Below are 26604 nucleotides of genomic sequence, written 5' to 3' on the forward strand. Positions count from 1 at the left end.
TTGGAAATGTTTAAACAGATTACACCGCACCATTTTACCGTTTATCCACCTCGATCATCGGCAACAAAGACATTTCATTACGGACGTCACGGTCCTGTGCACCTTAGCGCTTCCCCGTTATTGCTGAGTAACTCTCGGGAGACGGATGACATTTTGAGCATTTGAGCCGAGAAGCGGGCGGGCGGACGGACGCATGGACGCTGATGCATGTACGCACGTATGTTGAACTTCTTTCGCACCATACGTAGCCAACCGTGCTGATGAATGTGGCCTTCCCGCGCGTGCTCCCACGCTCGCCACGCTCACCGAGCTCGCTGCGTGCGTTCCCCTTTCTACAGAGAGGCCGACATTTGTGAGGAAGCCCCTGAACCAGTTGGTGGCGGCGAACGGCAGCGTGGAGTTCAACTGTGAGGCCCAGGGCGACCCGCGGCCGGACGTGAGCTGGACCAAGCTCCGCGGGGAGCTGCCACGTGACAGGTAGCAGAACCACGCGTGGGCACGCTCGAGACGCGTCCCGGCGATCCGCCCGCCCCGCCACGGCAACTTCTCGTTTCTCTATCCTACGCTTCATTCCTCACGTCAGCCGCGGCCATTGGCTTCAAGTGAGCGACGGGCGCACGTTTTTTAACGAAACCCGCCTTTGGCGCTGTGCGAGGTGCTCACGTGGACAATGGTCTCATTACGTCTCGTGTTTTGCATTTAGTAATTTCCCGCACCTCTGATTAGCATGGTTGTGCTACGTACGGTGTGAAAGAAGATCGACATACATGCATGCATACATTTTGCGGCGAAGCCACGGTGCCTTGATAGCACTGACCGCTGTCGTCACAGAGTGACAAAAATCCATTTCTCTAAAATTACGACATGCCCATGTGTACATTAACGTGCATGTGAGCGCAACCTCCGCTGACATGATCGTGAAACGTTTTCCCGAGTGCGGTGGACACGGACAATTAGATAAACCCGACAAGTTTCATTGCCGGTCTGATTGTTGTCAGTTCCTCCGACCTCCATTAGCCAGTGCCACCTCGATCTCTGACGAGGAGCATAAGGATTGACGAACGTCAGGCCTGGGCTGAGACTGGTCAAGCTTTTAACCGTGTGATCCACGAGGCTGGTACTTGTTTCCGGAGAGCTCGGGGACATATGGCGATCATGAACGTGATCGATAAAATGTGCCTCTTTTTGGCCATAAAGACAAGTAAGCGCGGGCTTGGGCAGGACACATCGAGGAAGGGATAATGGCCGCTGGTAGTGGCAGTCAAAGGGCGGGGGGGGGGTGAGAAACACTCCCCGAGAGGATGATCCCTTTATTGCAGAGATGAAGCGAGCAGATACGCTCGTGTGCAGGAGCTGCTTGGCTTGCCACGTCGTGAGATCGTGAGAGACGTTTAAGGCTTGGGGAGGCGATCATCCAGCAGTGTATAGATAATAGCTTATGGTGATGACATTTTCTTGCATACATATGTTCATATATATTGAGGGAGTACATGTATATACAGATTGTGTGCAGCATAGACGGAGTTTGTGGGGGGGGAGGGGGCCCGCGGGTCAACGCCCATCCCAAACTTGACACCTTTATTAATTTATTTTAAGTCGTTCACAATAAATAAATTACATTTATGCAACCGCGATTCCTAATGTGAGGGACAAAGCGAACCCCTGGCCCTCCACCCCCCCTCCCCAAATATAGAAATCAAACTCCGCCGATGGTGTGCAGCCATGCATGTACATAGATGGCCAGATGAAAATGTATTAAACGCTCCTTCAAAAATCTGTAAAATCTCAGCAAAAACCCTACAGAGAAAGGATTTCTCTGGATTCCATAAAAAAGCAGGCATCTGTGTTACAGACGTCTTGCCCTCGAATGAGGCCGAAAGACGACCACTCCGGCTGAAATGTTGATTTCCTCTTTGAGAAATAATAAGATCTCATCTCTTTATCACTACACGTTCATGAATATATTTATCATAGATGAGTATGAGTGTGCACATCTCTTCTGTGTGCACGTATATATCGCCATTATTATATCCCAGGAACATGGGGATGTTTCATATCACGTAGTTTTCCCAGCTAATAAAAAAACCCAACCCTATAAATAATGAATGAACTAACGCACGGCTGTAAGCCGTCCGCTCTTTTATCGCCGGCGTGAAAGTGCCATCGCCGTCGTAAGTTCGGGAGTTCGCGGGAAAGATTAAGCCGCTAGCTTCTTTTCTCTCGTCTACCCCCCTGCCCCCCCCTCCCACTCTCTCTCCTCTCTCTGTTTTTCTCGTGGCGCTCCAAGGGTTAGGCACGCATCCGTAAGGAGGATGTTGCTGGAATAAACCTCGCAGAGTTGGCAAGGCAGAAAGGGAGCGCCAGACCCAATCCGTTCGCTTGTCAGTCGATGTATCTCGGCGATAATGTGCGGCGCTGCCAGACAGCGGAGTGCCGCGCTGTTTATACGAGGGGTATTGGGTTACCTGCTAAAGGGCACTTGAAGATGCAGGGGGAGGCTCTTTTACACGCTACTCTCCTCGATGCTGTTTGTGAAACTGAATCCCGTTTCGGATATTTTGAAAGAGGTAAGCCTCTTAGCCACCGTCACGCCCGTTGTGTTCGGTGGGAGACGAGGTGGTGGCCGAGGAGGAGGAGGGTTTTGGGGGTAACCCTTTGCACACTTAGCGGACTCTTAAAGCCTTCCTTTAATCGCGTGCATCATTAGCGAATTTCTGTCTGTTTTTTTATTCTTCCCATGCCTCTTTTCATTTTGGAAATTGGACACGATGTAGTCCCATGCGATCTGCGATGTGGATTTGGAAGGTGTCAGCTAATCGGATAATTTAAAAACGCGCATGTCCACCGTTTTTTGACGCGAGTTTCCTTTTGAATCACGGTTTCTAAAGCAGACGCCCAAAGGCCTAAAACCTAAAGAGTCCAACTATAGAATACATTAATGATAACAAAGCAGGTACAAATTAGGATTAACTGTACCTAAACATAATTTTGCATAATTACCTAAATAATAATAACTATTAAAATATATTCATATCATCATCAGCCATGATCAGTTCACTGCTTAACGAAGGCCGACCCGAAGCCATCGCCATTTCTTACAGTCCTGTGATGTAATAATCCATCTCGTGATTGCACGAGCTGATTCCATCACTTCATCTCTGGACATCAGCTTTGGTGTGTTTCTCTCCTTTGACTGCCACTCTGACCTTAGCCTCGACCATCAGCCATCACCTGCTATCATACATTCTAGTGTCCTCACATCTAATTTCTTTCGATTTAAAGTTTTCGTCACTGCAGGGATTCATATTCTTGGTTCTTTCGGTAAAGACGTGACTTTACCGAAAGAACCAAGAATATCTAATCTCTTCATATATATTTTTTTACAAATACAGTAAACCAAAACATAGGCTGGCAGGTGGTGATGGCAGTGGTGGTGTGTGTGTTGGTGCACGCTCACTAAGCCAATTGAGTCACTCACCAAATGACGGTCAGACGCCTCCTCACCACTCTTCTATCGCTACTAGCATGGTTACTGCTCCATACACTTCGACTCGACTGTCCGTTTAGTTTTGTCTTATCCATAATGCAGGTCAGAAACACTTTTCTTCCTGCTCCCTCCCTCACACTGCTCCACTTCAGACTTCATCGCCATTGTCTCTTTTCTACAGTTCTCATAAATGACCCTCGCTCAACTCTAGAATAATGTGAACTCTCACGCGTTGATCGTGCCGATTGTTTGTCAGCCGCTTGACATTTTGGAACTTCTGGGCCTTCTTTTGGGCCTGTGCTCAGCAATAAAAAAACTAGCACTAGTAATAACAATGATATCGTGAGCACGATGGGTGTGGTCTGCTCGCGCCAGGCATGAGGTGAAGGCTGACAACACGCTACGCATCTGGCTGGCGCGGCCATCCGATGCCGGGACGTACACGTGCGTGGCCTCGAGCCAGCTCGGCAGGGCCGAGGTGTCTGCCTCTCTCAACGTTCACGGTGAGTGCCCCCCTCGGCTCGACGGGCCCAGCTGTCGCTGGCTGTTGAAAAGCACGTTAGCCCATCTTGTCTGCCGGCCGCAAAACTCGTAAAAACTCTCTCAGCTCGTTTTATAGTTTCCTCGTCGGAAGACTAAAACCATTATCTGTCACGCTCCAACGGTCGAAGCGGTTTGGTGGAGGGACGCCTGTGGAAGCTTGTCCCGCTAAACCCTGCTGCGGCAACAAAAACACTCAACTATAAACTATTTTCTGTCTTACCAGGTAAGGCCCACTGAGCTCTTTTTCAGACGCGAACCTGGCCACAGATGATCGCTCAACGGAGTGGTTCATCACGTGGAAATTTCGAGCAGCCAAATGCTCTAGACGCACGTTTCAAAATGTGGAGGGGAAAAACCGGAGGACTTGCTAAATTAAAATATGCAGGTGTCCGGGTCGGGATCAAACCCCCCATGACCTCTTGTATACCAGGCGAGGGTAATGGTAGGTTTTTACCCTTTTAACTGGTACAAAACTGACACCTTTATTCAAGGCATCATGTTTGCAATGACCACAACACAAGTAGTTAATAAAGCAAACAAAAAGAAGCAACTCTGATAAGGATAATAATATGCACTGTCATTGAAGTTGATTGGCCCACACCCGAGACGGCTTTCTTTAGAGCCTAGTCCCCATTGGTGTAGGGCCAGATGACACCAGAAGGCGTACAACTCAAAAACAGTGCAATATCAGAGTATTGAGAGTTCGGGGTAAACATTTACACTATGAGATCTCTTTTACCAGTGGCAAAATATAATGCCGTCTCGGGTGTGGGCCAATCAACTTCAATGACAGTGCATATTATTATCCTTATCAGAGTTGCTTCTTTTTGTTTGCTTTATTGACTACTTGTGTTGTGGTCATTGCAAACATGATGCCTTGAATAAAGGTGTCAGTTTTGTACCAGTTAAAAGGGTAAAAACCTACCATTATATTTTGCCACTGGTAAAAGAGATCTCAGGCGAGGGTAGTTAACATCTCGACCACCGCCGGCGGAAGATGTGACCGCCCCCAAAAAACCTCCCACAAACAGTGCTTATCTAGTGAGATAACGTCACTAAGCAGGGTGTCCTGGGCTGCCTGACGTGGGTGTGAAACTTCTTATTCGACGAGACCCAAAGAATTTGGAATGACAGTCTGGTGTTCCGTCGTAGCACTCTAATAACGTCCCCGCCTTTACATTGTACAGGAGCGAAATCTTGGTAACATCACATGCGCGCCCTCATGAAGGCATTGACCGTAACCTTAATAGTACATTTATCTGCTCAGCAGGGCTTCGAAGCCAGTTGTTGGACAACCCAGCGCACACGCAGCCTAGGCGTGTCGTGACAAGACAGCAGCTGTTTGTGTTTTGGTTCACAGCTTTCTCGAATGCGGTGTTTCCCAACTGCAGTCCTCCCAAACTGCCCACCACCTCCAATACAGCTTTCTGTGATTGCCAAACAGGTGCATGCAGGGCGCAGTGACTTCATTTTCATATGAATAGTACAGATCTATAATCTCCACCGTGGGGGGTGGGGGGGGGGTCACGAGGGTTGGGCTTGAAAAGAACGCCGCTTTAATGTCTTTGGCAATGATACATATATTTTGTGTGTGTATTCATTTGTCTTGCAATCTTCACACAATGGAGGGTGGGTGGGGGGGGTGTATTTCACGTAACAAGCTGGCACAAGCACAACCTTTGGCAGGGAGACAGCGGTGTGTGTGCCCCAGGCCTGTGTCACCCGCGGGGCAGGCGGGCAGTGATCCCCATCGAAAAAAACATACCAGTGTGACGGGGCGCCAGAGGTTAAGAGATGTTTCCATACACCGCCACCGCTCGAGTGCCAGCTCAGCATGGCCCGTTCGCAGCACACAACAATACAGTGGGCGCCGCGGTGGCTAGGAGATGTTAACTACCCCGCCTGGTGCACAGGAGGTTGTGAGTTCGATCCTGACCTTGACGCCTTCTGTATATTTGGCGTTTGCATGTTCTCCCCATGGTCATGTGGGTTTTTCTTCGGGTTCTTCAGCTTTTCCCTCCACGTTTGGCTGCTGTTATTTTCCACATGATAAGCCACTTGCTTGAGCTGTCATTGTGTGGCCAGGCCGCTAACGTAAAATAGTTTTAACAGTTTAGTTTTAGTACAAGCACATATACGGTAAATATTGGGTGAGCTCAAATCCCAGCCGCGGACAACATCAGTGGCGAGCATTAATCTGAACCGGTCCTGCACCCCCCCCCTTCAACCAAGCCACGTTGATTAGCATGGCGAAGTGTGGTCACGCAATCCCCGCCGTGAACGGCGTGACATAGGGAGTCTGTCATCCAGAGTTGAATCGACAAAAGGCTGTTCATTATTTGTGTTGTACATCCTGCATATTATTTGAGTTTCTCCCACAACGTGCGTCGCTGCAGCTGTAAACGAAAGCCTTCTTTTCCAAACGCACGCGTGTTTTTGCCACGCTCTGCCCGGTCCGTAAAGTGAACCTCTGCGAGTGTTCTTGATGGTCGCGCGACTCCCGATGGAGCTCGGCACGTGCTCGGCGAGCGTGCCCGTGCTCCTCGTGGACGCGACGGCGAGGAGGAGGAACAGTAGCGTCAGCAGCACGCAGAGACGTGTCGATTCGGTGCCACGGCTGCCAGGCTACCACACCCCTCTGGCCGCGCGCCATTGGAGGCGGACGACACATCCTTTGTTCTTCCCATCACAAACGCGGCTCGCGTTTTGCCCAATTCTTTTTTTATTCGACTCGTGCCGCGCGTTCCTCGTCACGACGTGTGACATTTCGCTCAAACGTGCCGAAGTTCCTGAAAATAAGATCCCATGCACGTGGAGCGAAACGTCGGACATCCTGACGAACAGCACGCGGAAACAACCAGAAAGCCGCACCGGAGACACGTACAGCACAACCACAAAAAAACCCGCGCATTTGGTCGTTTCCATCTCGTGGATAAAAGTTTTTCAGACCACTTACGTTTACTTTACACAGAAAATCAAGAATATTCTGCCGTGCGGAATCACCATTGAAGCAATGCCTCTGGCTCTCAGTGTACCCATTTCAGCAATTGCTACTGCTTGCAACCAAATTAGGTGGTGACCCCTTGTCTATGGGGGGGTGGGGGGCGGGGGAGTTTCTGTCGCTGGTGATCATGCCATTAACTGTGCCGCAGCTGCGCAAAAAAGTGCTGTTTTAATGCCTGATTTAGCTGGTTAGTTTAAATTTGTTACTGCAATAAGCAATCCCGTTGCAGTAATATCCTGCAAATTATCTTGTTTTTTCGTCTTCTTCTTCTCACGTTGAAGAAATTGAGCATGAAAATCAATCCAAAGTGCGTCAACGGCACAGCGAAAGTGTTTTCCATTTCCTGTGAAAAAAACAACCCAGAATCAATTACCCCACTTCAGCGTCGCTCGCTGCCACATCTCTAATGAATTAGTTCTCCGCCAAGAACCGTAAGGGGATGCGGCGCTGTTTGCCTCCGCGTAGATCACAGGACGATCCTTGTCATCAAAACGACAAATTAGTCCTTGCGGGCGCAGTGCTCTCGCCGTGGAAGTCTCACGTCTGCTGCTGGATTTCCTGGCCAAGCTGCGACGGCGACGGATACTCCGCAAGTCATCCATTGCTTGCTTGTCCTGCTAAACTAGCACTGCTGTGGTCCTGGCTGCAGCAGCCCTGCTGGATAATGACGCATCCGTTCAAATTGTTTGTGCGGTGATCAGGCACCCACGGGTTGTGGCCCACGATCGGGAGCAGAATCAGAATATTGCTTTATACCGGAGGAATTCGATGAGCTGTGAAGCTACTTTTTTTCCCCCCACAGATCGCTAACTCCGCGGTGCCCCCCACCCCGCACCCCCCCCGCCTCCTCGGTGCACAGATCATTTATTTTCCAATCCCATTTTTCCCGAAACAAATAACCGAAGGTTAAGGCCTCGTATTTGAGGTCAACAAGGGGCAGACGGTTTTACAGAAAAAAAATACGAAACACGTGCGTTTGATTACTCAATATTGATCCAGACATTGCTGGCGAGGTAATAAGTGTTCAAGTGGTCCTCCCCCCCCCCCCCATTTTCTTCTTTATTAATCAGAGGTATTTTGATTGGATGTAATTGGAGGGTGATTTAATGACACGGCCAGCTTTGGACATGAGCCAAGCAGCTTGTGTAAATTATAAAAGAGTAGAGAGTTAAGGGGGTTGCTATGACCGGTTTGAGGCCCGCTCTGCTTGCTCAGCGCAATGGAGCGCGCCCTGGGCAGTGCTGAGGGTGAAGCCACGGGGCCTGGGATATTGCAAGCGATTGCACGTCTCCTAACGCTGTTAGCGTGGGACGAAGGATCCCCGACGATTATCGATCCAAATGCGTTGAGGGGGGCCGGCGGGCGGTGAAGAGGCGGCAAGAGACGTGGCTCACGAAGACAGTCGCTTGTTTACTGCAGACAAGCGCTTGTTGCGAGGGAGGAATTAAAGGCTGGGGGTGGGGTGAGAGCGTTTTTGCCGCGAACTTCCCCCCAATATTTTCTCGTTAAAGTGGCGCACCTGGTGATCACGGCGGGCGGGCAGGCGGGGGGGGGGCCCTTTGTGCCAAACTCTGCTGCTGCCGCTACTGGCGAGTGTGGTGGGGGGGGCGATCTCGAGATTAGCCTTGCATTTGGGAGCCCTTTATTAAATAGAGCAGGCAAGGGAAGGGGGTGGGGTGGTGTTTTCAGTAAACAGTTTTCATGAAAAAAGGAGCGCAGCGAACATGAAATGCCAACGCCAGTCGCTGGGATTTGGGAAGCCGAGATCAAAGGGACGAGACGATCGGTGTGAGGTTTGTGAAATTCCTGGGGGGATGGATGGGGACAGTTATTGGCCCCGGAGAGACAGAGATTACTCGCCCAGCGGGGTAAAGGAGTGACGCTAAAAAGGCAGGCTGTGGCGCGACCAGAGCGAATTGCGGTACCCGCGATGCGCGCGTGCGCGGCTGGAGGATAATGGGTAAGACCGGGGGGTAGCGGGGGCTTGTGCTAATATTTCTGTCTCGGAGAATGCCGCTGACAGCAGCTGAACCGCGAGGACATATGTGCACGGCCGTGATGGTGCCTCAATGGAACCCATTGCAGCTGATTAGCGGGAGGCCATGCACATGGCCCCAGTACCCGCAGAGTGGGTTTTTTGTTGTTGTTGCAACAAAGTAGAAAGCGTCGCTTTCAGTAACGCAAAATTGTGGACGCGTTGCGTCAATGCAAATTCCAATTATTATATAATTGCTTGCGAGCTCCGGGAAGACGCCTTTGGCTTTGGTCCCGCAATTTGGCACCTTGCCCACCTGACTCATGCTTTTGCGTGGCTTTTTGGTGAGTTAGAAGTAGAATGGTGGGCGGACAAACATCTGTTACGATTACAATAGTAGCGTGATGATGATGACTGAAAAGAATGATATTTCAATGAATCCAATGGTAGTACGATTTGAAAGCTATATTGCAATTCAGCGATCCGTCAATCACAAGGAACTGATCACTCCATGAAAGTTGTTTTGCTCGCTCTCCCAGGTCAGGTCGCCCTCTCAAAAAAATAATAATCCAAGTTGCATTTTATAAATTGCATTTTTTGTTGTTGAATATAAGCGGACTGCATATGTTCGTTTGTTGTCCTTCCCCCGCACCTCTGATTAGCACGGTTGGATAAGTACGGGGCGAAAGAAGTTCAACATACATATACATCGTATCACTTTCTGGCGGTTGCTTCTCTAGTTATGAGCAGAATGGCAGACACGCAAAGATCCTTCAATAAATCATGACCGGTGTGACGATCAATTTTTAGACGCTGCTAATCAAGGTCAGGGCTGGGCCACTAACAGTTATAGGGGAAGGTTGCTAACCTTTGCTTGCTTTTCATTGGACTGTTGGCTACGTTATGAACGCGGTGTAATTAACCTTTGCGATGGCTAAGTCAGTTGGACGAGTACCCAGAATTGTAGTGCTCGAAACACGTGTTCAGTGACTTTGACGACTCCCAGGCAGTTTCTTTGGGGATATTCTGCAGGGTGGTATCAATTATATGTGATTGTTTCAAATTTATTCCATTAAAATATACTTTGTGAAATATGTTTGTAAATTAAAGTTGCTCCTTGCAAAGGCAAAAATAAAGACAAAGATCTCCCGTATAGCCTGAACAGACTGTTGGGGCAAGTGCTGTTAGCGAGCACCTATGAAGGCTGGCATAGCATATGAGGGGTGGGTGGCCAACACCACACCTGGCCGCCTTTGTCTCCCTTCTTCTTGGTTCTTTCGGTAAAGTCACGTAGAAGGGAAGTAATAAAATAATAAAAATAAAACATAGTAAAATAATTCTCACGACGTTTCGGCCACAACGCAAGCAGCCGTCCTCAGGTGAAGACCAGGTCTGTCGGGGAGAGCATTTCAGACGCTGTCTCCCCGACAGACCTGGTCTTCACCTGAGGACGGCTGCTTGCGTTGTGGCCGAAACGTCGTGAGAATTATTTTATTATGTTTTATTTTTATTATTTTATTACTTTCCTTCTACGTGACTTTACCGAAAGAACCAAGAAGATGAATCCCTGCAGTCACGAAAGTTTTAAATCGAAATTTGTCTCCCTTGTGGCAATGCTTTTACACATCGCACTAGGTACGCATTTGAGACTGAGTAGACCTAGGGGAGGCCCAGGTACCGATTCAGATAATCGACACTGGTGTTGGCCGTGAGTGGGAATCGAACTCAGGCCGTCGGGCTCGCAGCGCACGAACCGCTACACTACCGCTACACTACCGCTACACTACCGCTACACTACCGCTACACTACCGCTACACTACCGCTACACTACCGCTACACTACCGCTACACTACCGCTACACTACCGCTACACTACCGCTACACTACCGCTACACTACCGCTACACTACCGCTACACTACCGCTACACTACCGCTACACTACCGCTACACTACCGCTACACTACCGCTACACTACCGCTACACTACCGCTACACTACCGCTACACTACCGCTACACTACCGCTACACTACCGCTACGCTACCGCTACGCTACCGCTACGCTACCGCTACGCTACCGCTACGCTACCGCTACGCTACCGCTACGCTACCGCTACGCTACCGCTACACTACCGCTACACTACCGCTACACTACCGCTACACTACCGCTACACTACCGCTACACTACCGCTACGCTACCGCTACGCTACCGCTACGCTACCGCTACGCTACCGCTACGCTACCGCTACGCTACCGCTACGCTACCGCTACGCTACCGCTACGCTACCGCTACGCTACCGCTACGCTACCGCTACGCTACCGCTACGCTACCGCTACGCTACCGCTACGCTACCGCTACGCTACCGCTACGCTACCGCTACGCTACCGCTACGCTACCGCTACGCTACCGCTACGCTACCGCTACGCTACCGCTACGCTACCGCTACGCTACCGCTACACTACCGCTACACTACCGCTACACTACCGCTACACTACCGCCACACTACCGCTACACTACAAATGCACACACACACACAAGCAAAGGCACACACACACCCGTAGATGCTCGCGTATGTGCGCGCACACAAGCACACGAGTAATGGCACACTACAAGGGTATGCTGATTTACACACACACATGAGTCGACACATACGAACCTGATCTCCCAAGTATTCCCTGCCCCTCGACGTGTACATACACCCACAATGCGTCTCAAAAAGATCAACGATAGACACGTGCTCGAGTCTGTTGGGTCTCATCAGAGCCTTGCAGACATATTCCGGCCAAACACAACACACACTGACACGTGCACACACGCAACGACGTAGCTATCCTGTTAAAACCCTGACAGGCAGGCCACGTGCTGCTAGTGAGTGCCTATTAAGGCCGGAACGGCACACGTCGAAAGAAGGCGTCGGATAACTCGACTTTTTCCCTCGGGTGCCGATGATGGCAGGCTGCATTAGGTACTCATTTTCACGTTGAGCCGACCAAAGGGGCAGCCAAGTCAGGTTCAGATACCGCTTGGTAATTAGCTTAGTACAGTCATGAATTGCCAGGATTGCAACACGGTGCGTGAACCACTGATACCACACCCACCCACAGACACACCTCACCTTATAGGCAACAATGACTTCACCTGACTCGATTGAACTTGCTTAGAACACCACAACAAAGTATGTTTTACCCACAATGCTGCGAAATAGTATTGGAATGACTGTTTGAGACTTGTCCAATGGTAAATGAATGAATTGGTTTAGGCAAATTTCATTACAGCCACGCTTGTGAAATTAACGGTCAGATAGGGTTCTGTTGAAGCGTCGGAGTGTGCCCTTGTTTAGGCCTGATATGGTATTTTAAAATGTCTTTTGTTCCGTAATTGCCCTGTAATTGCCCTGTAATTGACACTGCTATTCTGGACAAAGCTATTAAGCCATAATAAAAACATTTACAAGGAAATTTGGGGAAATGGCAGGCCATTAAGTCACGTATGGTCATTTTGGTTATAAATTGCAACCTTTGGCTCATATAGTCTTACTGAATACATTTGGTTAATAACACTATAAATCCTATTACGGACCACGAGAAATGGAAAACTCGGCTTTAACGAAAATTATATGTGATTTAGCAGACGTGCTGCGTAAATAATACATGCTTATTACAGTTGTTTATATTTGCGTCCAACGCATTTGAAATGTCAGCTGCAGTTACTCTGCGGACGCATTGTGCCGAGTGTGCCGTTTCATCTGTGCTTTGAAGCTGCATGTGGATGATGACCCGTTGTTTTTTGTCTTCCCTCCCCGCCCTCCTCTCTCCTCTTCTCCCTCCCTGCAGTGGGCCCCTACGGTAAGTTAAAGAAGCGCAAAAAAAGAAGCTTGCACCTCTCCATTGTAACGCTCCTCCTCCTCTGCGCGCCGCTGTGCGGTTGCTAAAACGACGCCGCAATTAAGCCTCCGAACGCTCGGTGCTTACCGATTGACACAGACCGTCTCGTCCTTACCGTGGCACTCACATAGCCTCTCGTCTTTTTTAACGCCTGGATTTATTCCCCCGCCGCGCTTTAGAAACATAGCCCCCGTTCTGCCTGCCTGCCTGTTCACACCAAATGCTGCATGACAGCACAGTTTCCTTATCCAATTTACATAGGGTTACGATAAGAAAAATATTTCATAAAGCACGCAGAAGTAGAAAATGGCAAGTGAAACGTTAAATGAGTCGGAAGGAAATCATAGTAAGAAATAAATAAATAAACATGGAAATGAAGCTGCTCCTTGTATTATTAAGAAAGGCGGTGAGGAAAAACAAGTGGGGGGTGAGGGGGTGGGCGTGGAGGATCACACTCACCCTTTTTTAAATAGCTAATTTTGCAGAGCCACAAATTTCCTGCAACACATTTGTTTTTTATTCGGCATTTAATAACCTGCCCCGGAGCTCAGCTCGTGACAGAGTTTTGAAATGTTATAGCTACAGCTGCTCGGCGGAATGCGAGTAAATTGGATACGGGAGAGAAGATCGCGCCGACGGCTGCGTGCGATTACATTTTACGGAGTTCACGTTGGGCTATCTGTCGGGCACTGCGGCTGGCCACTGTGTTCGGCCGCCAGGGCCCCGGCCACACCGCCACCGCCGCTCCCTCACATGCTCGTCGAACAACCGGGACGGGGGGGGGGGGGGCCGTGAGGCCCTGGGGCCTTCTCTTTGTGAACGTCGACGCGCGAGGTGGTCGCTCGCCTCGCTCTCGCTCAAGATGAGCAAAGCTTGGCCGTGACAAACGACACCGCGGCTGCATGCCTCAGGTGTTGATGTATAAGTTTATTTTTAATTAGCTCATGTATTGAAGCGTTGACAGCGGGGGTGGGGGGGGGGTGTGCAGTATTAAAATTAGAGCCGTGTTAAGTGAGATTCATGCTAATATTCCACGGGTTGGTTAGCCGTTGGGATAGATCGGCACGGAACCAGGTGGCCGTGATTATGAGCGTGGAATCCGCAGAGCCTTGGAGGCGAGGGCTCTTTCAAAAGGGTGTCAGCGGGGGTGCGAGAGAGCTGCTTTAGCAGGGGGCCGAGGGGAGTTGGGAAGCGGAGGGGTAGAAAGCGTTGGGGGGGGGGGGTAACAGGGGGGTGCGTGAGCAAGTGTTTTAGAACAGGAGCGAAATTCAGGAAAGAATTAATTTTGTAAACCTGGTTTGCACCTCCAGACGGCCCCTAATTATCAGAAATAGCAGCGCCGCTGCCTCGCGGAATGCAAGGCCGGCCTTGGGGCGACGCTCGTAATTGGGACACGGACCGCGCGGCGAAAGGGAACTCATTTGTGCCGCATCAGCTGTGGCCGCTGAAAGGAGAGGCGCGCTCGCCCCCTCCGCGTGGCGCCGTCCCCCCGAGGGGGTGTCGGAGAGCCGCGACCCGGGCTCCCTGCCCCCCCCCGTGCAGTCGGCGGGTATCGGGCGGACCCGGCGGCCGGTTTTGGTAGCTCGCGTGACTGGCGGCGAGCTACCAAAATAAATAAAACTAACGCCCTCGCCCTTCAGAAAGTGCTTCTTTCAGCCCGGTGATCGTGAGCAGCTGTTGGTATTTTTCAACGTGAACCTGATTCCGGTCTGCGTTGGGTAAATTGTTCCCTTGAATGTGACATTTTCTCGCGAGCACGCCCGCACGGGCTTGGCTTTTTTTGTTTTGCGAAGGGCATCCGGGCTCGCAGCGGAGGATGTTTGGAAGTGAATGCTGTCACGTGTAGATTTTGCTCTATGCAAAGCTTTTGTCTCAAGTGCTTCTAAGCAGAAAATTAGAGATTTTTTTCTTTCTTTCGTAAAGCATAACAACAAAGGCAACAATTTTCTCATTTTGCGGATTGCTTCTGTTCTCACAGATTTGAACGTGTGCGTTTATTCCTTTAATGTTTATTTTTCTTGTATCACTGTTTGATGTGCTTATCTTAGCCGGACACTGGTAGGAAATTATCTTTCCCTTTGTAGTGACATGTATGCCCAGTGTTTACCAGCCTCAGATAATTGTTTATGAAAGACAAATGTGACAGTGTTCGTGCACGTGTCTTCACTTGCGCGTTCATGTGTCCACCTGTATGTGCGCGTGTGTGCCCATGCACCTGTGCGTGAATGTATGTTCATGCACCTGTGCATGTGTGCCCATCCATGCACCTATGCGTCTGTGCACACGTATGCCCATGCACCTGTGCGCGCGTGTATGCTCATGCACCTGTGCGTGTGCTTGATTGTGATTGTGTTGGTGGTGATTATGATTCAGCATCCCCCCAGTTGGTGGTGCAGCCACGCGACCAGGTGGTGGAGGAGGGACAAACGGCCACATTCCACTGCCTGGCTGCTGGGAACCCACCTCCCTCTGTGTTCTGGCAGCGAGAAGGCACGCAGGTAGGAGCCGCTGCGCCACTCATTTGCGCTCATTCCCCGATAAACAAGCTGGCAAGCCACGGCATTAAGGGAGCCTCGATTGAGTTAGCGATTCAGTGGCGCGTGGAAATGTGCGAACGACTACACGCCAACGCAAGTTCGCGAACCGATTCACACGTTCGGCATGAGCTTACACACTTGTGCTCTGACTCGCGCACAGTAATTGCATGGTTACGCAACGTAATATTAAAAATGTTTTTTTATCTGTTGCAAGCCGTTCTTGTTGTGAGTTTGAGGGCCCTCTCTCTGCGCACGCGCCCCTCGCGTGTACGTGTAGTGAAGGAAGCAATGCCGGTCAAAATACGATCGTCGACAATTGGTCAGGCGCACACAATTGGACGATATTTTCAAAACTTTCACAGTGGCACTCATAATGTTGCCTGTTCCCTGTGCATAATTGTTTTTTCCACATTCAATGCACCGGCTCATTGACTGTTTACATTTTTCGCGCCAACAATGCCACTGTTAATTGGTTCTTTACCCTTCTATCTGGCAACAAAACTGACACCTTTTTACAAGGAGTCGTGTTTGCATAGACCGCAATACCTGCAGTCATAATACAAACAAAAGAACATAACTCTGATAATGTGCACTGTCCTTAAAGTTGATTGATCCACACCCGAGACAGCTTTCCTTTGAGCCTAGTCTCATATGGGTTGGACCAGATGACGCCAAAAGGCGCACAAATGAGGTTCCCATAGTGTAGATGCTTGCCCCGAGCTCTCATACTCTGATGGTGCATTGTCTTTGAGTTCTGCGCCTTTTGGCGTCATCTGGTCCAACCCATATGAGACTAGGCTCAAAGGAAAGCTGTCTCGGGTGTGGATCAATCAACTTTAAGGAGAGTGCACATTATCAGAGTTATGTTCTTTTGTTTGTATTATGACTGCAGGTATTGCGGTCTATGCAAACACGACTCCTTGTAAAAAGGTGTCAGTTTTGTTGCCAGATAGAAGGGTAAAGAACCAATTATCATATTTTTACTGGCAAATGAGGTTCCCATAATGCCACTGTTGTTACGCGGAGGCGTGTGCATCCAACAACACAATACAAACAAGCCAGACAATAAACCAGAGACAACACAAATGAAAAAACAACAACATTGGATTCCATTGCGGAATCGAACCATGTTCCCATTTTGTGACAACATATTGAATCGTGGGTGGAGGGAGGTAGGGGGGTAGGGGTGCACGTGGGGAGTGGGTGAATTATTACAAGCATCATCCAGGAGAAAAAGTAACATAACCCAGGGCAACGACGATGACAGGAAAATTATTTGACAGTGCAGCATAACGAAGTGCCATTGTTGGCACAAACTTGTTGAAATAATTGGAACAAATCAAGACGATTATTATTATAATGTATAGCTCTTTGTCAACCCGACGTTGAATAAAAGCCTGCGGCGCTGTGTTTTGGCTGTTCTTCACCACGCTGATTCAGGGGTGTCTCAGGATAGGTTCAGATGCCGCTGGTCACAGATGTACGCGGATTCAAACTGACGTCACCTCGCTTCAATTCTCCAACCGCTCATAATGCATGCAAACGGCCCGAGGATCATGCGCACAGTTTCGATTTTTCTTCGTCAGAGTTCCACTGGCCCGCCATGACCCCAGGGGTGGCGTGCGTCAAACTCGTGTGCTCCAGACGTTGGGAATCAATTTTTCACTTTCGGGCTTTGTGGGAGCATACCACCTGTGATCTCCCGGCATAGCCAGCGGCTTCGCACTTCTAACGTAGATATGCACTTACAATCAAGCGCTTCACCCTCCGCAACACGGGATTCAATAGTGAATTTGCCGCTTTTATTTCTTCATAACGATGCTTTTTTCTCTCTTGTCGCGGCATTTGATGTGGTGTTTCATAACCGGATACCTGCAGCTGTTTATTTATTTATTTTACTTTTCGTAGCGGCTAAATGCCACCCGGGCATATGAACACTTGATGGAATGTGCCCCCTTCGGTCACCGCTCTTCCCTTTGTCATCTGTGCCGCCACAGAATCTGCTCTTCCCGAATCAGCCGCTCCAGTCCTCCAACCGCCTGTGGGTGAGCCCCAGCGGCGACCTCGCCGTGTCGGACGTGCGGCCGTCGGACGTCGGCTACTACATCTGCCACTCGCTCAGCGTGGCTGGGAGCGTCGTGGCCAAGGCCTACCTCGACGTCACCGATGGTACGTACATATGGACGTATGTTGAACGTCTTTCGCGCTGGTACGTAGCCAACTGCGCTAATCGGAGGTGCAGGGGGAAGGACAACAAACTAAACACAAAAAGCAGTTCTAAAGCAATGAGTTTTCAATCATCCAGATGATTTACCAGTGCACAGCTCCAATGGCTTCCTAAAATAGGAAGGAAGAGCGTTTCAGACGGCCGCAAAAGCGCATTTGGAAGCGCGCGATGCGATGACCGTTTTTGTCCGATGGCTAGCCAGAAGCCGGTGTGAGGATCAATTGAGTGCGCATGACGGTACGGGGCTAGCGTCACGAGCATGACGAGATACAAGCCACCAAGTGCAGCTGCAGTGGTGTTCAGCGGGTTGACGGACTGGCACGGTGTGCCTCACAGCAAGGAGGGGCTGAGTTCGATTGCCAACTCAGGTGCCTTTCTGCATGGAGATTGAATGTTCTTCCCCTGATTGTTTAGACAATATTTGGTATTGTGCAATATCTTGACAGGTAACTGGGAAATCTCATGTGGTTTCAGTCATGGAATTGGTACAAAATACCGAGGTGTTGCAGTTTTGGTGCTGATATTGTGAGAAACCTGCTTATATCCTAGCATCATGGATCATTCAGGTGTCACTCATAAATACAGGGAAGGGTGAATTTGCTGTGCCTCATTGCGCAATCCACAAATACGAAGGAGACATCACAGCGATACACTCTGCAGCTGCTGCTCCTGACTCGGTTGCCTGGCTTGACCACCTGGATGTGAAATTGTCGTTGTTGCTCTGCATCCATGATAGAGGTTTTTTGGATTAGATCGTGTAAATATATAAATGTTGTGTCGTTAAAACCCACCACCACCCGACACAGCCAGCTAGTAAGGGTTGTCACGTAAACAGAACGTGGCCAATTCGTCACTAGGACGGCACGCCGCTGTGTTGGAGAGTCAACACACCGGGTAGTGGCAGGTTTTAACGACACATATATTTACGCGATCTACCCCAAAAGAACTCTATATTGGTCGCGAAAGCGTCCGTGTTAAACTGCCCTGCATCGATGTCAGCCATACGAAAGAAGAAGACTGAACAATTTTCTCGTTTTTCCCAAGGTAAGTGTTTAGATGAAATATGTTTGTGCCCTGTGAAAATTCTCCTACTTGGGGCTGCATCTGCAACTGTTTGTGCCAAGGTAATCCCATATGTCTGGATACTTTACAATCTGTAATGGTGCAGTGTGGCTGTAAATCTAAATTTTAGTACCACATGGGTGAGTAAATCTAAATGTTTTGCATTGCACACTCGTAAATTGTCGGCCCGCTTGTAGGCTTTCCTGGGTAAGTGAAAACGTAAGTGCCTAAATCTAATTTTTACATCCATCCTGCATGCGCCCAGCATAATTCACTTCACGGCGTCTTTGATGGAGTCGGTATAAAAAAAAAACTACGAAAGTTACACATTTCCGCGTGTCTCCCCTCCCCCCGCCCGTGTCGCGCGCAGTCACGCTGGAGAACCTTCCACCCATCGCCCGTCAGGTGGCAGTCAACCAGACGGTGCCAGTGGCGCGCTCCGTGGTGCTGCCCTGCCAGGCGGTGGGCGGCAGCGGCGGCGGCGCCACCACTCCCACCGTCGTTTACTGGCTCAAGGGTGGCACCAGGATCCCGTCGCAGGACGGTCGCATGTCCTGGCAGGAAGGCCGAGGGCTGCAGATAAGCTACACGCGGGTACGCCAACGTACCCACGCCGTCGCTTGTCAATGGCTTGGCCTCACAGGCCACCCCGCCACCCCGCCCCCCCCCCCCCCCCCCGAAGCTTCTGCGCTACTGTCGCTCGCTCGGCAACTTGTCGAGGGGGGCCTCTTGAATGTGCCGATGTTCACCGACGCGCGCTCGTAATCTTTACCCTTGGACTTATCGCGGAACGGAAGGGTGCGTTTTGTTAACTGAGCCGCCTTTGTTCGCCGAGGTGCAGACAACATTTTTTCGTGTTCTCAACCTGAGAAAAATAATTTATCTCCATGGAGGCCCACCGGCTTGTCTTGCGGCTGTTATCGGAGCGATGAGGCGGGCGGTAGTTTGGAGCTGATGGATAGGTTAGCTGAAATGCTTTCGCACTCAAGGGAGACTCCCCATCACGGCTTATCTGGGCATAGTTTACCCACACTCCCCTCCCCAGTATCCCACCCACGGACACATGGACACATTCTCTCACACACTCCCACACACAGTTACAATGACAAATATACCAATATAACCATACAGCCCGCTGGGGCAAGTGTTGTTAGTGAGCGCCTATTCATTCTGGTATGGTGCACTAGGGGGCTGTGTGGCCAGCACCACGCTGGGCCACCTTTGTCTCCCCAGTGCTGATCTTTACGCACTCCCGGAGATAATAATTATTGAAGGCTGAGTCAACCTAGTGAAGATCCAATACCGTTTCCGATACCACTTACCACTGGTGATGCCTTTGGTTGAAAAGCAAACTCACGATGCTATATTCATAGCACACTGCCCAGATACACAAAGGACTAACTGGACAATACACTAGAAACACGAGTACAGTTGAAGATACGACTCGCCAACTGATGTTATCCTCGGTCGAGAATCAAGCACGGGGGTCGGTGTGATCACAGCAAACCAACGGCCCCCACACTCACAAAAGGCTGACGGAGGAAAACACAGTCTGGTATATTGAGGTATGCTGACACACACAGAGACAAAGATCTCCCACATTGCCTTCAGCAGACTGTTGGGGCAAGGGCTGTTAGCGAGCACCTTTTAAGGCCGACACGTCACATGAGGGGGTGGGTGGCCAACACCACACTCGACCGCCTTTGTCTCCCCAGTGGTGATGTTTACACACTGTACCAGGTACTCATCTGAGGCTGAGTCGACTTAGGGGAGGCCCAGGACTGATTCAGATAGTCGTCATTGGTGTTGGCCATGAGCGGGAATCGAACCCGGGTCGCCAGGTTCATAGCGCAGTGCGCTAACCGCTGCACTCCCCGCTCCCCATGAGCACACACAGATACAGACACACAGACACAGACCCACGTACATCTAAACTCACACGTATTTGTGGCGGGTGGTTATTGGCCTTGTCAGTGCGTGCCAATATTTAATCTCTCTCATGCCAGAAGGGAGTGGTTGGGGGCTTTTTGGATTTTTTTTTAAAGCAGCCTGCGGTTTTTTTTTGGTCACCTGATGTAACAAGCAGAGCTATCACTGCCAATTCGACCACAGGATCAGCTCTTTGTACTTCCTGTAGCACACGATACAGATTTTTTTGTTTTCTTTCTCCTCTTTCTGCAAATAACTAAAAAAACCCGTTTTTAAAAATAGCATCGCGAGACCACGCTTACCCCGCATCACTCCCCCGTCCGCTCCAGCCCCCAGCCCATACACGAACCAGCTGTTTGCAGCTCCAGAGCTTCTTGTGTGAGACTCAAACCATAAAACAAAAACGAATGATGTTGAGTTGGGGAGTAATGCAGTCCCACTGCAGTCATTTATTAAGTCCCGATCAGCTCAGTTTACAGGAAATCCACTTCCCATCCTTTAGCCAGAGCTCAGGATGCAGGAATTGGGGAGCTCAGTAAAGTGGCCTTGTGGCATACCAATTCACGGAGCACAACGACTGAGCTTCATTTAAAATGTATGTTTGCCTGTCAGCGCCAAGCCTCATTGTTTCTCGGTCGGCTATAAATATGCCCTCTTTGCGTTTAACTTGGTTGGCGTTGTTAGAAAAATGGAAAAAAAGGTGGGGGGTGGGGGGAATGTACTGCCCAGTCGCTCGGCGCTATTACGCGCATTGTGTTTAAAAATCCTCGTATAAATCTCGGCTATAGGAGCGCAAACTCGTCGTCAGATAGAGCTCCGTTAATCTTCTTCCCTGCTCGGTCTGTTTTTTCTTGGGTGTGGTTTGAACTTATCAAAACAACACTTCACTTTAGAAGCAACAGCTCTCCTCCGCGTGAGTGTGAGAACCACTCCAGACGTCGTTTTCACAGTGTCATATCGAAATTACGCCCGCTTCAGTCGAATCGTTACGTGTGTCGTGTTTTTTGTGATCATTTCACGACTGAAACGTGTCACATTTCAATTGAGGAGTCGTAAGAGCTTTACTTGGAAGGGGCGGTGGGGTGGGTGGGTGGGCAGTGGCACAGTGACTGACACATCGTGTTACTAACCTGGTGGACCTCGGTTCGATTCCTGGCCACAACTAACGTTATTTGCGAGAGATATCTGAACCAGTCGTGGTGGCCTCTCCTTCACCAACCCGCACTGACCAGCATCATCAAGTTTGGTCAAACAACCCCCATGACTGACATATTTGAGGGGACGTCTTTCATCCAGCAGCGGATTGACAAAGGGAAATTTAAAAGCAAAGTTTTCTGAATCTTTCAGCAGGCTCATGTGACATTAACTGCAACTGCATTCCTAAGTATATTACTTAAGCTATTGTTTACAATAGTTTAGTTTTAACATCAGCGATGATTTTTAAAACACAAGGCAATTGAGTGCTTCCCCGGCCATAAAACGGATCCCATAAATGACAGACGAGTTTGTTATTGTAACATTACAGTCCATTATGTCGCTGCGGTGTTAATGATTGCCGTGAGTTAGCTGTTAGCTGTTTACTTGTGGGTTATTTAATGATAGATGTTTGCTTCCAGGTGGAGGACACTGGGATTTACACCTGCGTCATTTCAAATGCAAATGGAGAGACTTCCTGGAACACCTTCTTGGAGGTCAAAGGTAACTTTCTGTCAGAGCAGCAGCTACTGCGCGCTTAATTACGAAGTCACAATGATCAGAAAGCGATTTGACTAAATCATAAAACATATGATTAGGATAAGGTACTTTCAAATTTACATGGTATGATTTGAACATACGGTAATGTTATGACACTGCATATGATGCCATGAATAAAATGATGGACAGATTAAATGCGTAATCATTAGTTACCGGACTGAGGTCATCAACTCGCCACACTTGAAAGCATTCCGAGTGGCTGGCATCTCAGAGGCGCTCGCTGAGCGATCAGACATGGTATTGGCCCCTAAAACAACCGGCTACGTTGTGTAAATGTTGTCGCTGTTGTCTTTTTGGAGTTTGCATGGCCTCTCTCTCCCCTCAGTCGCGTGGAATTTTTTTCTCCGGGTCCTCTGGTTTTTTTCCTCCACATTTGGAAACATGAATTTCGATTATTTTGCTGCTTTAGTTTTCCACGTGACAAGCCACTTTGTTGAGCTATCATTTGTGGCCAGGCCGCTTCAAAGAAATAAGTTAATACCTCAGTGGGCTTAACCTGGTAAGATAAAAATCACGTAGTTTTATTCGTATATTTTAAGTTAATTGTTTACCTCTCCCATAACGTTGCACTCCTATCGTGTTTTTGCACTGTTTGTTGTTGTAACGTTCTGACCCGCTGCTACTGGACATCTGTGAAGAAGAGCAGTTGTGGCTCATCGGATTCCTCCAGGACAAATAAATATTCCGATCCTGTTGTTGCGGCCGCAGAGGGAAAGCGGTACACGGAGATGAACGCGGCGCTGGCCCCGCGCGGCCCCTCGCGTCCCGAGATTGTGGAGGTGAGCCGCAACACCGTGACGTTGTCGTGGAAACGGGACACGCTGCAGCCAGCCACGTCCTACATCATCGAGGCTTTCAGGTGAGTGACCCTGAACCTGATCACCGTTAGTGGTCACGATGCAAGGCTGAGAAGGGTAGTGCAGTACTCTTGGGTAATTTTAGGCCAGTTGTAACTAGCGATGACCGCTGCAGCATTTTCGATTTAGAAAACAAATTTCGTTGCCCATACCCGGACATATTTCATCACTGCTCCCTCTGGTGGGCACATGGGATGGCAGCACCTAATTGCAGGCAGGGGTCACATGACTACCCGAGGTTGTGTGCGACGGAGACCAATCGCTGGTCATCATAGAAAGTTTTCTACAAACGGTTTTCTTTGACGAGAAAGAACTTCGCCAATCTTAGTTAATCTCTTGCCGGTGACCATTGACATTGGCGATTGCTGTAAAATTGCGCGAGAATTAGCTTAGTCCATTATGGTGTGAAGCCAATGACAGTGGTGTAACTATTGAGTGATCCAGTGATACAATGGCACCCACGGGCTACAGGAGCCCCAGGCACCACGTTATTAAGAGAGGAGAAATTAGAATGGTGGTGGCACCATATCTTTCCTTGCACCGCCAGGGCCCGTGCCAGCAATGCCATGCCTCTTGTGAAATGTTTTAAGTCTTGGTGCAGCATTCAGAGAAGGAGACCGGTGTAAGGCACCAATAATGTATGTTGCACTTCTTTCGCACCCTACGTAGCCAACTGTGTTAATCGGAGGTGTGGGTGAAGGGCAACAAAAAAATGCTGTTGCAGTTAAGTTGGCCTCTGACCGGACGTCTGTGTGAATGCACCTGTCCATGTGCAGCCGCTCGCTGGGGAAGGGCTGGAAGATCGTGGCGGAAGGCGTCCGCTCGGAGACTTTCACTGTGCGCAGCTTGCGCCAGGGCGCCATCTTTGTGTTCCTGGTTCGAGCTGTAAATCTGCATGGCGCCAGCGAGCCGAGCGCCGTCTCGGAGCCCGTGCGCACAGAAGGTGATGATTATAATGATGATGATGACTTAGTACATTCTTACAGCACAAGGCTTTCATGCAGGTGCTTTCAAATTACTCAGTTGCGATTATACGCAGCAATCATCGCCCGCCGACTGGCAGACGAATGCCCCAGGTCACCCTTGCAAATTAGACTATCGTGTTCTCTAGAGATTTCACGTGGTTAAAGAAAATCAACTTTAAAAACTTCAGTAAGGGTTGATGTTGCTGCTTGTTTTCACCCGATTTAAGTAATTTACGAGTTATCCTTCAATTTGTAAAATTTGGACTGTGACGCAGGTAACACATTTGGCCCTTCTCTTTTGCTAACGATGTCACGGGATCTTCAACATCCACTGTGAAGCAAGACGGCGCTCATTCATGCTTAATCCACGGGCATCATTAACCAGGGTGGCCACGGGGGCTCTCGCTGTGAATGTCTGGAATAAGCCATGAACCGTTTGTCGCGTCGCTGTCGGCCGTGCTCGACATCGATCGTGGCATTCTTAGGTACAAAAAAAATAACATTCTTACAAGTAACTCCTTAGGACAGAAAGCCTCCAGGATTCGTAGACCACATTTGTTCATGCTAACGGAGAAAAAAAACGAAACAAAAACGCTTTCATTACTCCTTGCAAAATGGTCAAAAAAGTACGATGCACCATCGTTACCCATTCCATCCAATCTGATTGTTTTTACCTGTTTGTGCTTGCCTGTAATGAGAAACAACTGCTACGCGTTCTCGTCAGCATAATCATAGTCATTATTCTCGACATTGCATTCCTCTTTTCCTCTTTTTAAACAATTTCCCCCAGCATTGTCCCCACTTTGGTTGGTCGCTGGCTCTCTCTCCGCAAACCGTAACTCTGTTTCACGTCACAATTCCAATCTCTTTCCACAGCTCCGCACATGTGTTTGCTATTGTTTTCATGAATTCCTTCCTGGCCGCGTTATGGGGTCGGGAACTCTGCGCTCATTTTTCACTGTTTTGTCTCAAACTGTGCCCTCATCATCCCGTGGCCGTGCGCGTTTATCAACGGTCACCTGATCCTCCCCCTGTCTCCTCGTCACTTTCGCTCCATTCTGTTCCCACCTGCCATTCCCACCGGGTTGAACCCTGCGCACGCCCACCCCATCGGTGATGACTCCTCAATCCTTGTCTCATCATTGCTTTTCATCACTCGGCCGCCCCAATGTGTTTCCCAAACACTTCTGTCATGAAATGTGTTGTGTCCGGTCCTGTTACATCTCTACTGTCCTTTTATTTTGACAAATAAAGGATGAATTACTTTTTTTTTCTCTCACCACCCACTATTTATTTTCGATACTGAGCCACCGACGGCGACGTTTTGAAAGCACAAAATTGAAACCCATCTTCTACAACGGCATCCGGTTTCTCCCCTAAAAAAAAATATATGGCTATGCGTTCGACTCCTTCAGTCCCCCTTATTGTCTAGCCCATGTGGCACGTGCTCTCATGCAGGCCCCTAGCACAAATACGGTTCAGACACGAGCCCTGAATTGACCCAATTTTTGTGTCCGATTGCATCTTGACTTTTCTTGCTTGAAGCTGGCTGCAGCTCACAGATGCATGCAAAACAAGCCTACGGGCTTCTTTAGTCGTGAAAGGCATAAGAGAGCTTCAATTCCATGTAAAATTGACCTTAACATGCAATTTGTGCCCACTTTGCATCAAATTTCAGCTTCAAGGGTACGCTTTTTCAGCTTTGTAGTGTAGCTTGTAGGCCCATACTACTTGAGCTTAATAGCTGGTGCTTTCCTTGAAATAATTCCACATCATTGCACGAACATTATAGTTTAATCTGCGTGCAATTGCAGCTAATTTGTTGACTCCCTGATCATTTTTTATTATTTGCATATGGGTTCGGTGTAGAAATGTGATCTGGATAATTCTGTGGACTATTTGGAATGTCTACATCCGTTATAGCATGAGCCAGTAGTTCGTGACAGCAGCTCTGTTTTTGTCAAAATCATCATCATCAGCGGTGCCTTAAACATTTAGGTTGTGGGTACCACAAGTGATTCTTTGGCAATTGGCTTTCTCCATATTCTTGGTTCACGTAAATAGAAAAGAAAAATGTAAATAATAAAATAAAAAAATGTAATAAAAATAATACATTTCAAATAAAAAAAAAACACAATAAAAAATTAAATAGTAAAATAAAAAATGAATTTAAAATAATGAAAGCAAAAAATCCACGACGTTTCGATCACAACACAAGCGGTCTTCATCAGGCGGAGAGAGGGGGCAAGCCTCCAAATGTAGCTGCTTATGGCTCTCTCCACCTTCCACTGGGGCCTGTAGGATGGTGGTGGAAAATTCCTTCTGGTTTCCGGTTAATGCGGCCAAACCATCGCAGCCTCCACCTTTGTTATTTCCAAGGCAG

General features: G+C 49.1%; 1 protein-coding gene across 1 annotated transcript in view; it reads left to right on the forward strand.

The window, feature by feature from the left end:
- LOC144719114 (roundabout homolog 1-like) overlaps positions 1–26604 on the forward strand; it is a 151506-nt gene that overhangs the window by 93928 nt on the left and 30974 nt on the right. Inside the window, exons 5-13 of the mRNA XM_078594957.1 lie at positions 339–477; positions 3863–3990; positions 12839–12850; positions 15263–15387; positions 17424–17595; positions 19086–19309; positions 22261–22342; positions 23108–23258; positions 24033–24199. Coding sequence (XP_078451083.1) covers positions 339–477; positions 3863–3990; positions 12839–12850; positions 15263–15387; positions 17424–17595; positions 19086–19309; positions 22261–22342; positions 23108–23258; positions 24033–24199 — 1200 coding nt within the window. The remainder of the gene's footprint in view (positions 1–338; positions 478–3862; positions 3991–12838; positions 12851–15262; positions 15388–17423; positions 17596–19085; positions 19310–22260; positions 22343–23107; positions 23259–24032; positions 24200–26604) is intronic.

The sequence above is a fragment of the Lampetra planeri genome, chromosome 5 (assembly GCF_965212315.1).
Source record: "Lampetra planeri chromosome 5, kcLamPlan1.2.h2, whole genome shotgun sequence".
Classification (NCBI taxonomy): Eukaryota; Metazoa; Chordata; class Hyperoartia; order Petromyzontiformes; family Petromyzontidae; genus Lampetra; species Lampetra planeri.